At 45.5% G+C, this 12,254-nt stretch overlaps 1 protein-coding gene across 1 annotated transcript; it reads right to left on the reverse strand.

The window, feature by feature from the left end:
* Positions 1-8,292: 8,292 nt before the first annotated feature.
* tmem256 (transmembrane protein 256) lies at positions 8,293-11,099 on the reverse strand (the record flags this gene model as incomplete). Its single annotated transcript, XM_048593244.1, has 2 exons — positions 8,293-9,678; positions 11,010-11,099. Coding segments are annotated over 2 exons (234 nt in total), but the record flags the coding sequence as incomplete, so codon positions are not given.
* Positions 11,100-12,254: the final 1,155 nt, after the last annotated feature.

Raw genomic sequence — 12,254 nt, forward strand, 5'->3', positions numbered from 1 at the left:
GTTTAGGCCCTAAAATTATTGAACTCAGTATTGAGTCCAGAGGGCTGTAGGGTCCCCAAGCAGAAAATGAGGTGTTGTTCCTCCAGCTTGCGTTGGGCTTCACTGGAACACTGTAGCAAGCTGGAGACAGAGATGTTGGCCAGAGAGCAGGGTGGTGCGTTAAAGTGGCAGGCAACAGGTAGTTCAGGGACTTTTTTGCAAGCAGAATGTAGATGTTCTGCGAAGCGGTCGCCAAGTCTACACTTCGTTTCCCCAATGTAGAGGAGACCACACTGTGAGCAGCGAATGCAGCAGACTAGATTCTGGGAAGTGCAGGCGAAGTGTTGCTTCACCTGGAAGGTATGTTTGGGCCCTTGGATACTGGGGAGGGAGGAGGTAAATGGGCAGGTGTTGCACCTTCGCCGGTTACAGGGGAAGGTGCCATAGGGCTATGGGGAGGCGTTGGGGGTGAAGGAAATGTAGACCAGGGTGTCCCGGAGGGAACGGTCCCTGCGGAAGGCGGACAAGGGAGGGGAGGGGAATATGTGTCTGGTGGTGGCAGAAATGGCATCTGATGATCTTCTGGATGTGGATGCTGGTGGGATGGTAGGTAAGGACAAGGGGACCCTATCGCGAAGAGGTGAGGGTGGAAGTGCAGGAGATGGGTCAGACCTGGTTGAGGGCCCTGTTGACAACAGAGGTGGGGAATCCTCGGTTGAGGAAGAAGGTGGACATTTCGGAAGATGCCTCATCTGAGCATATGCAACGGAGACAGAGGAACTGAGAGAATGGGATGGAGTCTTTACAGGAAGTGGGGTGTGAGGATATATAGTCCAGGTAGCTGTGGGAGTCGGTAGGTTTGCAATAGATATTAGTAGCCAGTCTATCCCCAGAAATGGAAACAGAAATGTTGAGGAAGGGAAGGGAGGAGTCAGAGATAGACCAGGTGAAAGTGAGGGCAGGGTGGAAATTGGAGGCGAAATTGATGAAGTTTTCCAGTTCCAGATGAGAGAGGGAAGCAGCACCGATGATATCATCAACGTATCGGAGAAAGAGTTGTGGGTGGGGGCCGGAATAGGACTGGAACAAGGAATGTTCCACGTATCCCACGAAGAGACAGGCATAACTACGACCCATGCGTGTACCCATAGCAACCCCTCTTACCTTAAGAAAATGAGGAGTTGAAAGAGAAGTTGTTGAGGGTGAGGACAAGCTCAGCCAAGCGGAGGAGGGTGGTGGTGGTTGGGGATGGTTCAGGTCTTTGCTCCAGGAAGAAGCAGAGAGCTCTACGGCCTTCCTGGTGGGGAATGGACGTGTAAAAGGATTGCACATCCATGGTAAAGAGGAGGCGGCTGGAACCAGACCTGCTGAGCTTCTCCAGCAACTTTGTTTTTGTTCCTGATTTACAGCATCCGCAGTTCTTTTGGTTTTTATTTTGCATGTGAATGTCTGTTGTGTCCAGCAAGTGTGTCATGTTACAAGTCTGACTAAGCAATTTAAATCGGCTATTCACTGGCACACTCACAATTGCTCAGCAAGTGTTGCTCGATTGTGGAACCAAATCTAACAGGAGACATTTTATTTTGGGGTTTGCAAGCTTGGGCTAGTTGAGTACAGTTAGCATACTGCCAGTTATGAACAATGGAAGGAACATGTTGTTTGATTCAGTGAGCCAGTTATCCCTGAATTTGCAATGCCAGGTATATGGGCTAACATCCCAACTGTTGCCTGAGCGAATCAACGTCCATATCCCTTTGGTGGCCGTTGACTGGAGAATCCTTGAGGAGCTAAGCCTGGCCTCGTGGGAAAGCTCAGTCAGATCAAAAAGCTGTCGGTGAAAGAAAGCCCCAGGCAATTATTACATACTACACAGAAACAGGCCATGCGGCCCAGCTGATCTATGCTGGCTTTTCAGCCTGTTACCACAATCATTATTCCTTTCCACTTTGTGTACTTTACCAGCTTCCTTGTAATTGTATCTACTGTTAACAATAATATGAGAGAGAACCTGATGAAATCCCTTGAGTAAATGCAAAATATTGCAGATAGACTCAGAGATGTAAGCACAGAAACAGACCCTTTGGTCCAACTCATCCATGCTGGTCAGATATTCTACATCAATCTAGTCCCATTTGCCAGCACTTGGCCCATATCCCTCGAAACCCTTCCTATTCATGTACCCATCCAAATGCCTTTTAAATGTTGTAATTGTACCAGCCTCCACCACTTCCCCTAGCAGCTCATTCCATACACGCACCACCCTCTACAGATCCAGCCAGACCTGCTGAGTTTCTCCAGTGCTCTCAGCACTAAAAATGTTTTGGGATGTTGCGATGGGTGCCATATTTAAAAAAAAACTCTTGTTGTTTATTGCAGTAGTCAGTAGAGAACAATTACATCTTTCAGGCACAGAACTAATGATTTCCTCAGATAGAACTTCCCCTTTGTTGGTACTGAAAACCCTGCTCCCTTCACAATCACTGAGCCTTTGGGAGGGAACGTGTGGACAATTTGATAACCAGCAGCATGGCCCTTGCGGGTTTAAATGGGAAAAAAAAAGTGATTTTTATCTTAGCCTGAGATTTAATGCCACAGCATTGACACGAACCAACCCTGCTTAAGGAAAATACAGCCCTGCAGAATCCTGCACTTTACACAGCACGAAGAGAAGGTCATAAGTTGCAGGATTGGACTGACAAATTCTTCGCTCCTGAAGGCCGGTTTCGGCGAATCCAACAACCAACATCGTTTCAGGATTCGTTTGAAGAGGTGGATTTTGTTTTGAAGCTGGCCGCTTAGTACCAGAGGGTCAGTTGCGATGTTCGTGGAACCCAAAAAAAGGAACAGTGCTGAGGAAGGGTCCAGAACGTTAACTTTGGTTTTTCTACGATGCTACCGGACCTGCTAAGCTTTTCCAGCAACTTCTGTTTTTTGTTCCAAAACAGAACAGGCTTGGAGGTTTATGACGTTACTGCACCCTAGCTGCTTAAGGTTACAGATGCTATGCAGATTTTTGCAGACAAAACAGAAACAATTGCAAACAGGAAACACTGCCTTACCATGCGACTCATCATAATTTCAATTGTTTTTCCAAATAGTAGTCACAAGTTGAGTAGCTGAAAGCCTGGTTTATTGCCCTTTGTGCACCCAAAGGGTTTTTAAAAATTCATTCATGGGGGAAGGACATTGCTGGCCAGGCAGCATTTATTGCCCAGAGGGCAGTTAAGCATCAACCACATTAGCTGTGGGTCTGGAGTCACATGTAGGCCAAACCAGATAAGGATGGCAGTTTCCTTCCCTAAAAGGGAAGGAGTCAACCAGATGGGTTTTTCCCCAACAATTGATAACGGCTTCACGGTCATCACTAGTCTTGTTTTTGAACTGAATTCAAATTCCACCAGCTGCAGCGTGTGGGAATTGAGCCTGCGTCACCAGAACATTAGCTGTGTACTCCTCAACAGCAGTAATAATACCACTAGACCATCATCTAATGATTTAACGAGGCCGCTCACCATCTCCTTCTCCATGGCAATTAGAGACAGGAAATAGTCAGGATGACCCAGCCAGTGACACCCACATCCCACAAGTAAATGAAAACTAACTGAATACTTAGCTTGAAGAGGCAGGACTTATGTACTTAATGGTAAGGTCCTGGGGAAGTGTTGCCCAACAAAGAGACCTTGGAGTGCAGGTAGACAGGGCGGTGAAGGTGGCATTTGGTACTTGTCTTTATTGGTCAGTGCATTGAGATGCCCTATTGTAGCTGTACAGGACATTGGTTAGGCCACTTTGGGAATACTGCTTCAATTCTGGTCACCCTGCCATAGGAAAGATGTTCAGAAAAGGATTTAAGGCTGTTGCCAGGGTTGGAGCTATAGGGAAGAGGCTGAGGCTAATTCTCCCCCTGCCCCAGAGTGTCAGAGGCTGAGGGGTGACACTATAGAGATTTATAAAATCATGAGGGGCATGGATAGGGTAAATAGGTCTTTTGCCCAGGGTAGGGGAGTCCAAAACAAGAGATTTAGGGATGAATTTCTCCAGAATTTTTGGAATTCTCTCTCCAAGAAAGCAGTGGGATTAAATAATTGTTAAGGTAAAGTTGAGATTTGTCATCAACAAGGGTGTCATGGACTGCAGTGTTCAGGCAAGAAGCTGGAGTGAAGGCCCCAGTTTGATTGAATGGTGGGCCAGAATGGCCTCCTACTGCTATATTTGATGATCTTATATGAAAACTAAATTTGCTGGGAGCCAGTGTGAGCACAGGCAGTGGCCAGGGAAACAGGATTTTCTGCACATTAAGACAAACAGAAATGTAAGAAAGAATTGATGAAATGTGGGTGCCACTGTCTAGACCAGTATTTATTGCCCAAGGGCAGCTAAGATTCATTGCTATGATCTGGACATAGGTAGACCAGACCAAGTGGGAACAGTATATTTTTCCCCCCCAAAGGTCAATGATAAAGCAGATGTGCTTTTACAACAATAGCTACATAATCACCATTAGATTAACATTTTATGCCAGACTTTTACAGAATTCAAGTTTCATGACTCATGGTGGGGTTGGAACCCACATTCCCAAAATATTAGCCCAGGGCTCTGGATTACTACCTCAGTGACATTACTGCTATACCATTGCCTGCCTGGTGACCTTGACTAGAACAGCTCTGGCACCACTGAAAATTTGGTGCAACAGTAAAAGACAGAAAACACTGAAAAAGGAATCAGTTTGTCAGTCAATTTTTGTACTGTACATTTCCAAATAAGGCAATGTGAGCTTATAGCCAGGATATAAAAATCATCTGGGGTTTTCCAGCTACCATCAGTTCTGAGGGGGCAGGGGGTTACCAAACTCAAAACATTAACTCTGCTTTCTCTTCACCTGCTGAGTTTCTTCAGCAATTTGTTTTTATTTTCACTTCTAGACTATCACCTAGTCCTATTGCTGAAACCGTTATCAACACCTTTCCTCCCCCAGATTTGGCTAATCTAGCAGAGTCCTGCCTGGTCTCTGCAAACTCCGGTTCTTCCAAAGCTCTGCTGGCCTGCATCCTCACTTGGGTCCTGCTCACCATCATTGTGGTGTTTTTGGCCTATATGGCTCCCAGACTGAAAGCCTCAACCTTGAAACACTCAATCTTGCTTTTGTATCCTTCTATTCCTGCAAACCTCTCTCCCTCATCTTCCAGTCCTCAACCTTCATGCTGCTCCACTGATCTCCAGACACTTAAGCAATCGATGCTGGGCAGAGGCTCCACCACTGGCAGCAGTGCCGGAGCCTTAAGCTCTGGCATTTCCCACCTAAACACTTGTCCTTAAAGCCTAACCCTCTGCCTAAGCTTTTGGTCAGTTGGATGAATACCTTAAGTGGCTCATGGTCAAGAGCTGCTTTAGGAAGCTCCCATAATGCACCTTGGGTTATATTAAAAGGCACGATATAAATGCAGGCTTAGATAATACACTGGCACTATCCCCCACCTCTTCCTGCTACATGACTGTATTGGCACTGCCTCATGCTCCAACAAGGAGCTTGAACAGTTCATCAACTTTACTAACAGCTTTCACAGCAACCTCAAATTCACCTGGACCATCTGATATCTCTCTCCCCTTCCTGGACCTCTGTCTTAAATTCTGGTGACTGCCTCAAAACCAACATCTATTTCAAGCCCACCAACTCCCACAGCTACCTAGACTACACCTCACCCACCTGCAAGAATGCGGATCCCCTACTCAATTCCTCTGCTGCATCTGCTCCCAAGATGGGGCATTCCACTCCCAAACATCCAGGATGTTTGGATATTTCAAGGACCATGACATCCCGTCGGTGATCAAAAATGCTCCCGACTACATCTCTTGCATTTCCTGCACCCAGGCCCTTATATCCCCTCCTGGCAACAAAAACAAAGAACCCCCTTTGTCCTCATATCACCCCACTAACCTCCATATCTAACTTATGATTCTCTGCCACCTACAATCCAACCCCACAATCAAAGATATTTCCCTCCCCACTCTTATCTATCTTTCATAGGGAGTCAGAGACCAGTCCCTTGTCCACTCCACACTCCCACCACCTTTCTCTGCAACTGCAGGAAGTTTACACCTGCCCCTACACTTCCCCCCTCACCTCCATCCCAGGCCCCAAACAGACAGGGGTTCACCTGCACATCCATCAAAGTCATCTATTGCATCCACTGCTCCCAGTGTGCCTCTACAGAGACCAAGCAGAGGCTCGGAGACTGCTTTGTAGAGCACCTGCACTGTTTGTGACAAATGACAACACCTTCTGGTTGGGAAACATTAACTCACTCCTTGGGCCTCCAGTGTCATGATGACACCACTTGTCAACTGGAGGAGCAGCACCTCATTCTGCTGTGGGAGCCTACAGTCCAATGGCCTAAACATGGAATCCACCAGTTTTACAATCTTCTCATCCCATGTCCAAGCCTCCCTCTCATCCCCACCTTGACCTGACAACCTGTCCATGTTCTCTCCCACCTATCCACCCCACTGACCAATCCCCACCACTGCCTATCTGTATGCAACTATCACTATCCCACCCACCTTCCCCCTCCCCATTTCTGAAGGGTCCTGACCCAGAATGTCAACTTTCCTGCTCCTATGCTGCTGCCTGGCCTGCTGTGTTCCTCCAGCTCCACACTTATCTCTGATCTAGCATTGTCAGTTCTTACTATCTGATAAATGCAGGCTGTTGCTGTGGCCCACTGCAGTAGGATTCATGGTTCCCTTTGGTAGGAAGAATTTAAAAAGGTAATCTATTTCAAACTGTGCAAGAGCAGAGAGTCCTAACAACAAAAGCAACATGGGGGAAATTTTGTACATTGGTTTGAGTTAGTTGCAGGGTTGAGCTGGGTTTGTGCTACTGATGCCCAATGGTTGTAGGAGTCTTATGGTCAGTTTGGATGTGTTCCTGATGTATGGTAACTGACATGTTAGAGTGTGCAGTATCTTCCTGTTTGAGATATAGGCATCATCAGACCCAGCTGTTCAGGTATCTGTTGTCCTTAAATACTTGGAGGTACTGTTTGGCATAGTTCCAGGTTGCTATATAGCATTTTCACACAACTTTGTCAGTGTGGCTTTTCTGTGACCAAGTACAGAAACTCTACAGTAACCACCCTATAAACACCCATAAGGTGGTGTGAAAACACCAAAATGGGCAACACTGTCAGAACCCAGAACTACACCAAAAGAAGAGTGTACCTCCAAGTATAAGAACAGCAGAGACCTGAACAGCTGAGTCTGATGATGCCTATCACACAAACAAGATACTGCACACTAACACACTACCATACATCAGGAACACATCCAATCTGACCACAAGACTCCTACACCAACTGCTAACTCAAACCAAAGACACCCTATGCACTAGGGACAGAATGAACACATACAAAATTCCATGCAAAGACTGCAACAAATATTACATTGGATAGACAGGAAGAAAATTGGCCACAAGAGTACATGGACACCAACTAGCAACAAAAAAGACATAACCAATACTTATTCATCTCCATTCACAGATATGGAGAACCAACAGTTCAATTGGGACAACACCAGGATCCTAGGACAGGCCAAACAGAGAAACACAGGAATTCTTAGAGGCCTGGCTCTCCACCAAGGAGATCAACAAACAGAGCTAGACCCTATATATACACACACCACTGCAAAGGAAAACTGGGAATGAGGTAATCAAATCCAGACCTCAGTTCAACAGGCAGGTATTACACCTGCCATTGCAGGAAAGGTGCTGTTGGGGCAGTATTGAGAGAGAATGGATCCTTGAAGGGTCACTGGACTTGAAACATTAACTAGGCTTGCTCTCCAGATCTGCCAGTCCTGCCAAGCTTTTGCAGTAATGTCTATTTTTGGAATCTACTTTACAATACTGGCTCAGGAAAAGTGACCCAGTTAGAACTCCCACATCCAACCAGCCCTCAATCTTTATTCCAATAGCTCAGAACATTTTAGATCCAGTGAAAAGAGGGTAATGTCAGTGTTTCATCTGAAAGAGCATCTGACAGGGCAGGACTCAATGTGGTACTGGGAATGTCATTAAGATACTAACAAATGTACACCATTTAGCCCCTTGAGGCTGCTCCACATTCTTGTCCATGCCCCAATATTCTTCAACATATTAGTCAATAATCTAGCTGCCTTAAATACTCAATAGCAGCTGCCTCCACTTTTCTGGAGCTTTCTTCACTAAAGACTTGACCCTTAAAGTATTATCTTCACTTCAAGGCAGTCCTCATTTTGAAATGAAGATTTCACTGAAAAACAAAATCTGACAAACACAAGGCAATAAAAACATTTTATACAGCTTTTGTACAAAAGTCTGAATTAAAAGTCAGTTAATTTAGGTACATCACCAGACATTGCACTGCATTACATTCTAGTTAGTGTCACAATTTATATAAATCTAGCAATTCCAAACTGCACCTGCTAAATGTCCTCCCAGAGACAGACCAGATACAAGTGAACAGCGGATTTGGAATTTGAAGCTCAAATAAAGGTAGCAGGGGCACTAGTAACATTTTTTTCCTCCCTCCCCAAAACAGGTATCAAGTCTAAAATCAGGCCACAGAGGGTCAGAGTAGCAACAGGTCACAATTTTCCCCCTGCTCCCACCATTAGAGGTTACCATTGTATTCCCAACTGTATTGCTGAATTGGATAAATATTCCATGAAGAGGATGGCCTTGTATCAGTACCTTCAATATTCAATCCAGTGCAGGACAGTACCAGTGGGATGCCCAGCTCACTGGCACCAGGAGGGGTGGTGGTGGTCTGATTTTTCACCTTGCTCACTTCAGACAAGCCCACCCCACAACCATCACCTGAAAAGTGTGGCTAACAGGAACAGCTGAGTCTGTTAAGTCACCACCTCAGTCTGAATGTGTCAGTTATTTGCTGGTACAAAACAAGTTTGCTGAAAGGATACATGTTGTGAATGCCATTTGTCTTGTGCTAGTCAGGACCAACTCTCAAGAAAGCCAAACTGCAAACAATCAGTCCCCTGTTTCCCGCCCCAGAGTAAAAATCAGCAATCCTTTGATATTTGGCATTCTTGCATTCATCAGGACAAACTTGATAACACTGGTCCTTTCAGCAATACTGAAAGTCTAATCTTGTTTCTTGGCCAATTGGCAGACCAATGTGATGCATGATGAAGGTGAGCCATCTTCTGTACAATACATTCTGGACTTGTCACATCATGGTTGATATTCTGCTGCATGGCCAAGTTAATGAGCACATAACAGGCTCTGCTCAGTGGACTGAGACAAGATGGAATGGACACAAGCAGGATTGAAGGCAAGATCAACAACTTAGCACAGCAAGTGATCAAAATAGCCCTAGCAGGTTGGAGCACTGGCTTCAGACCAGTGGAATGAGTAGAGGCTGCTCATGGGTGCCTTACAGAGGAGGGTCCCTGAATACATGCTGGGGGCGAGGGGGGTTCCCAATCCAATTTGTACCCTCAAAGCCTGTCAAATTCCACCTGTCTGCTCAGCATGCTCCCTTGCCCTGCTTCCTGCCAAGCTCAGAGTGCCATGGCTGCCCAGCCCACTATCAGAATGGTTCCTCCATATGGTGCAGCTTTGGTGAACTTTGGATCTCCAGTCACAGCTTGATAGTAGAGGGAACCACAGAACATCACCATGCCAGAGGTCAGCAAGGAGCCAGCCTACAATTCAATGATATTCAGGTCAGTACAATGCAAGGTTACTTCTGAAGGTGCAGCAACTGGAAGCAAAAAATTCACTATTGAAACTAGTCAATGGGTTTAGACTTCAATTTAGAATCCCTACAGTATGGAAACAGGCTACCTTTGGCCCAACAAGTCCACACTGACCCTCCGAGCATCCCATCCAGCCCCATTCCCAATAACCCACCTAATCTACACAACCCTGAACACTACAGGCAATCTAGCATGGCCAATCCACCTAGCCTGCACACCTTTGGACTGTGGGAGGAAACCCATGCAGACATGGGGAGAATGTGCCAACTCCACACAGCTCGAGGGTAGAAGTGAACCCAGGCACTTGTGCTAACCACAGCCACCTTTCGTGGTAACTGGCTTTTATTGCTGATCCCCAGTGGGCCTCAAAGCCTAGGTGGTGAGCTACCTTCTTGAACCACTGGAGTCACTGTGGTGCAGAAACAGTGCTGTTAGGGAGGAAGTTCAGGGATTTCAATCAAGTAACACTGAAGGGGCAACAATACATTTCCGATTCAGGATAGTGGGTGGCTTGGAGAGGGATCTCAGGTGGTGTTCCTATGTATCTGTTCTTCCAAACAGTAGCATTCATGGCCTTGGAAGGTGCTGTAAGGTGAGTTTCTGCAGTGCATCTCCAGATGGTGCACTGCTACAATTGAACAGTGGAGAAGGGAGGGAAACGCTTGTGGCTATGATGCCAATCAAGTAGGATGCCTCATTTTAGCTGGGCAAAGATCTACAGCATCAGCTGCACACATCTCATGTTGGGTTAAGTTGTACAGACTCTGAAGGTACACATTTAAACTTTGGTATTCACCTGTCTTGGGTTTGCTGTCTAACAACTCCTACACAGGAGTAAGGTTGGGTGAGAACAGGTTAGGCTCAGACATGTAATGCATAGATTGCTAGCTGGGAATGCTTTACGTACACAAGAGACAATCACTACATGAACTCCAAAGCCAGCAATCTTTGTGGGATACAATGCCAGGGGCAGGCAAATAAAAATCCTCCAAACTCATCCCACTCTAAATGGAAGTTCTGAACACTGATGAGTGAGATATTTCATTGGGTTGTGCAGGCACTGTAGATGACTTAGCTACACAATCAGGGTATAAGGGAGATAACAAGATGTAGAGCTGAATGAACACAGGCCAAGCAGCAGAGGAGCAGGAAAGCTGACGTTTCGGGCCTAGACCCCGCTTCAGAAAAAGGTACAAGGGACACTGGTAGAGCCATTGACAGATGAATCAACAGTTGGGGGGAAAGCAGTAAAACTAGAAGCAATGAAAGTCTCATACCAGCAGAGGTTTCCTGCAGTGGGGAGCACCCAGGAGAGCCAGGCTGTGGAGGAAGTGGTACTTGTTTGCAGTTTCAAACAGCTGTAGAACAAGAATAAGTTAGTACTGCAGCTAGAACACATGGCATATTCAGGAGAGACTCCAGCACACCCTAGTGTCCAACTAAAAGCAACCCTCCATCTGAGATTTTGCTCCTGTCACTTGTTAATGTCAATTTAACTCAAGGGCAGTTCCTGAGTTTTGAACCCATTGCAAAATTTTAATTTATTTTCTTAGAACACTACATTCTGGAGCCAGACTGGGCTATACCAGGCATGGCCTTGTGCCACAGATAGGACCTCAGCAAAGCTGCTCTGAAGTAGCAGCAACAATACAGCTGAATTTTATATTCAATTTGAGGGAGAGGGGAATGGGTCTGAGACTAAGAAAATAAGTTCATGAAAGCAGAGCTGGCTAAAGCAAACTGGCAAGTTAGATTAAAAAGGAGTTGAGATGCACTGAGACATTTGAGGATATTGCAGAACAGTTTAGTGCATTGAGTAAGAGCATCTTAGGGACAGACTCAACATTTATGGTCAACACAAGGATAACAATCAAACTAAAAGGAAAAGCTTTTAATTGTTCAAAGACTGGTGGCAGGTCAGAAAATTGGAACAAATATTAGAAAGTAAAGAATTACTAAGAGGGTAAAGCAAGAGAAAGCTTGCTGGAACAACAAGTATCTATAAATATTTAAAAGTTAAGTGAATATTTATTCTATAGGACCAAAGACTGTAGAGTTAATAATGGAAAGGAAGAATTGGCAAACAAATGGTATTTTGCCTCAGTCTTCACACTGAATCCAGAAATGGGAGGGAGGAACTCCAAATCAACCAGAGAAGTAATACTAAAGTGGAGCTGTGGACTGACAAGTACCCAGGTTCTGATGGACTTCATCCAATGGCCTTAAGTAGCTGCACAGGAGATGGTTGATGCATTTGTTTCAGTTTTCCAAAACTGAGTCAGGATTGGTTGCATTAGATTAGAAGATAGCAAATGTAATTCATTTAGTTGGAGAGAGAGGGAGACAAAGCAGGAGCTGTTAGCTTAACCATTACAGGGATGACTGACCAGCACCCATTGGGACCAGGGTGTAGTGGTTGATCAAGAGGTCCACATTATCAATGTGGAAACACAATATAAATGTAATGTGGGGTATACACACTTATTTACAGCATAAATCAGTAATGCAACTTTGCCATAAAT

The sequence above is a fragment of the Rhincodon typus genome, unplaced genomic scaffold, assembly GCF_021869965.1.
Source record: "Rhincodon typus isolate 14 unplaced genomic scaffold, sRhiTyp1.1 hic_rhity00002552, whole genome shotgun sequence".
NCBI classification, from domain to species: domain Eukaryota; kingdom Metazoa; phylum Chordata; class Chondrichthyes; order Orectolobiformes; family Rhincodontidae; genus Rhincodon; species Rhincodon typus.